Below are 3,046 nucleotides of genomic sequence, written 5' to 3'. Positions count from 1 at the left end.
AATCTAGCTTGCGCTCACTGTTGTAAACGGAAGCAGTTCCGGGCAGATGACGTATGAGGTCGGCTTTGCGCATGCGCCGCTCAGAAGTGACGCACGCGGAAACGCAGCGGAGAGATAAAAACAAAACAACGTTATGTTATTATGTTTTGAATATGGATATTTTTCTTACAAAAACGCATCGATTCGCTACAGGAGGCTTTTGTTCACCCCCCGGAGCCGTGTGAGACAATTTTGTTTTATGGATGGGGGATTTTTATTTAAGTTCTTTTGGACTGAAGCAATGCAACACCCGCTGAGTGCCATGAAACGGCATGAAAGATCAAAGACAATTTTTAATATAACTCCGACTGGATTTGTCTGAAAGAAGAAAGTCATATACACCTAGGATGCCTCGGGGATGAGTAAAACGCAGCCTAATTTTCATTTTTGGGTGAACTAACCCTTTAATTGTGCTCATATTGTCTGTATAATGACCACGACAGGGTTTAAGCTCCTCTTAGAGGTGTTCAGTGTGATCCACGGGCCGCAGGATGAGTGTGTGAAGGCCCTGCGGAACGGCCACCTCCTGGGCATCTCTCCTGGAGGAGTTCGGGAGGCCCTGTTCAGCGACGAGACATACCCTCTGCTCTGGGGCAAACGCAAAGGATTTGCACAAGTGGCCATTGACTCTAAAGTGGTAAGTGACTGTCCCTCTTCTTCTGCTCCTTTCATACAAACCGGTTTTATTGTACTAAGAGTTTGTTTTGTCCCTATAGCCAGTTATACCCATGTTTACTCAAAACCTGAGGGAGGGATTTCGCTCTCTTGGAACATTAAGTGAGTCATGGACAAAAAAACTGAACTTTCACACAGTTGTAAATAGCAATCTGAATAGATCATGAAAGAGCTCAATGATTCAATCTTTAATTCATCTCGAAATTCATTCAGGATTTTACCGCTGGGTGTATGAGAGATTTCGCCTACCGATAGCACCCATTTATGGAGGATTTCCAGTCAAGTTTCGCACCTACTTGGGTGACCCCATTCCATACGACCCCAAACTCAATGCAGCTGAGTTAGCTGAAAAGGTAGGACTCCGTAAGTTTTGTTTTTATAACTCTGTAGTCCTGTAAAGGGCTGACTCTTTGTTCATTTGCTGAGCTGGTGTTTTGCAAATTAAAAAAAAAAAAATACAAGAGGGTTTAACCTCTACAACGTCCCGACAAGTCCTGACCTACTGTTGACTACACAACATACTCTAGCACCATTTGTTTACACCGTCCCCTAAGGGAACGTTCCACCCAAGAGTGGTGATCGCCATTCATCATATATGCAGGTGTACACAGTGAGAGAATGCTTGTATAATAAAGGACACCCCAAATTGGTATCTATGAATGAATCATTTCTGGTGTACAAGGTTTTTTAGTAACATTTATTTCATAAGAACAGTAGCCACATCTCATCCCATTCTACCACCAGAGAATAACAACCTTCTTTAAAACTTTTTGTTTTGTTTTCAGAATGGATGTGGGAGACCTGATGTAGGTCTTTAAACTTTTATAGTCAACATTTCTACCTTTTTATCGTGAGAAGCTGAATTCAGTGTCTCATGGCCCTTCAGAAATCATATTAATATGCTGATCTGATGCTCAACTGACATTTATTATTTCCAACGTTTAAAACTATATATGTGACCATGGACCACAAAACCAGTCTTAAGTCGCTGGGGTATATTTGTAGCAATAGCCAAAAATACATTGTATGGGTCAAAATTATAAATTTTTCTTTTATGCCAAAAATCATTAGGATATTAAGTAAAGATCATGTTCCATGAAGATATTTTGTAAATTTCCTACCGTAAATATATCAACTTAATTTTTGATTAGTAATATGCATTGCTAAGAACTTTTCGATTTTCTCGATTTTCTCAATATTTAGATTTTTTGCACCCTCAGATTTCAGATTTTCAAATAGTTGTATCTCGGCCAAATATTGTCCTATCATAACAAACCATACATCAATGGAAAGCTTATTTATTCAGCTTTCAGATGATGTATAAATCTCAATATCGCAAAATTTACACTTAAGACTGGTTTTGTGATCCAGGGTCACATATATTATTAATTCAAGCTAGATTTAAAGCCATTGCTAAAAATCACAAGCCCCTGGACATTTTTATTATTATTTTTAATAAACGTGGGCTCTGTCTTACATGTGCCTAATGAATAGAATTATGGCCCATGTGCAGAACAGTGTCAGCAAATGTATTTATTTATTTAGTCATTTAGCAGACGCTTTTATCCAAAGCGACTTACAAATGAGGACAATAAAAGCAGTCAAAACTAACAAAAGAGCAACAATATATAAGTGCAAATGACAAGTCTCGGTTAGCCTAACGCAGTACACGTAGTAAGGTGTATACAAATACACCTAGCGCACTGTAAGTAGACAGTGAAGATGTCATATGTTCAATTCATGCCTCTGTTGAGTCAGGATTTGTCATATTTAGTGTATTTTCTTCAATCGAACCCATCTGTTCAGGTGCAAGAGGCAGTTCAAGCACTTATCGACAAACACCAGAAGATACCTGGAAACATCCTCCGAGCTCTTCTAGAGCGATTCCAAAGGGAACGCAAAGAAGATTAGCACACTTGCCTTTTCTCAGACTGAACAAATAAATATGCTTCAAGCATAATTCAACTGAATACTAGAGATTTTATAATATTGTTATATCATAAGATTAGCAACTATGTTACTGACACTCTAATGGAAGTATCAGCATATACTGCAGTGTTGCATATCAAATAATGGTGCGTGTCTTTGTAACATCTGGTTACGTGTAGTTTTGTGCATTTCAAAGAGTGTGTGTTTGTTTTTTTAATTTACAACTTATTTGCACACTTTGATTTTATTCAAAGGACCACTGCCAAAATAGTTTCCACAAAGCCTTTGGTTAGTTTTTCTTTCTTTCTTTCCTTTTAAAAATATAACATTCTGTCCTGGAAATCGAAAATATTTATCTACCTGAAGGAATATTGTGCATACTGTGATTTTTGGGATTTTGTAA

At 38.0% G+C, this 3,046-nt stretch overlaps 1 protein-coding gene across 6 annotated transcripts in view; it reads left to right on the top strand.

Moving 5' to 3' along the window:
- The window catches only part of LOC107714846 (transmembrane protein 68-like), a 10,441-nt gene extending 7,395 nt beyond the window's left edge, over positions 1 to 3,046 (top strand). For all 6 annotated transcript variants that reach the window (XM_016520822.1, XM_016520826.1, XM_016520824.1 and 3 more), the window contains 4 exons: positions 483 to 676; positions 756 to 816; positions 928 to 1,067; positions 2,521 to 3,046. In XM_016520822.1, the coding sequence (XP_016376308.1) occupies positions 483 to 676; positions 756 to 816; positions 928 to 1,067; positions 2,521 to 2,625 (500 nt within the window). In that variant the 3' untranslated portion in view covers positions 2,626 to 3,046. The remainder of the gene's footprint in view (positions 1 to 482; positions 677 to 755; positions 817 to 927; positions 1,068 to 2,520) is intronic.

This window comes from Sinocyclocheilus rhinocerous, unplaced genomic scaffold (assembly GCF_001515625.1).
Source record: "Sinocyclocheilus rhinocerous isolate Xijiao unplaced genomic scaffold, SAMN03320098_v1.1 scaffold1350, whole genome shotgun sequence".
Classification (NCBI taxonomy): domain Eukaryota; kingdom Metazoa; phylum Chordata; class Actinopteri; order Cypriniformes; family Cyprinidae; genus Sinocyclocheilus; species Sinocyclocheilus rhinocerous.
The sequence above is the reverse complement of the archived record's forward strand: the minus strand, read 5'-3'. Positions and strand labels throughout refer to the sequence as shown.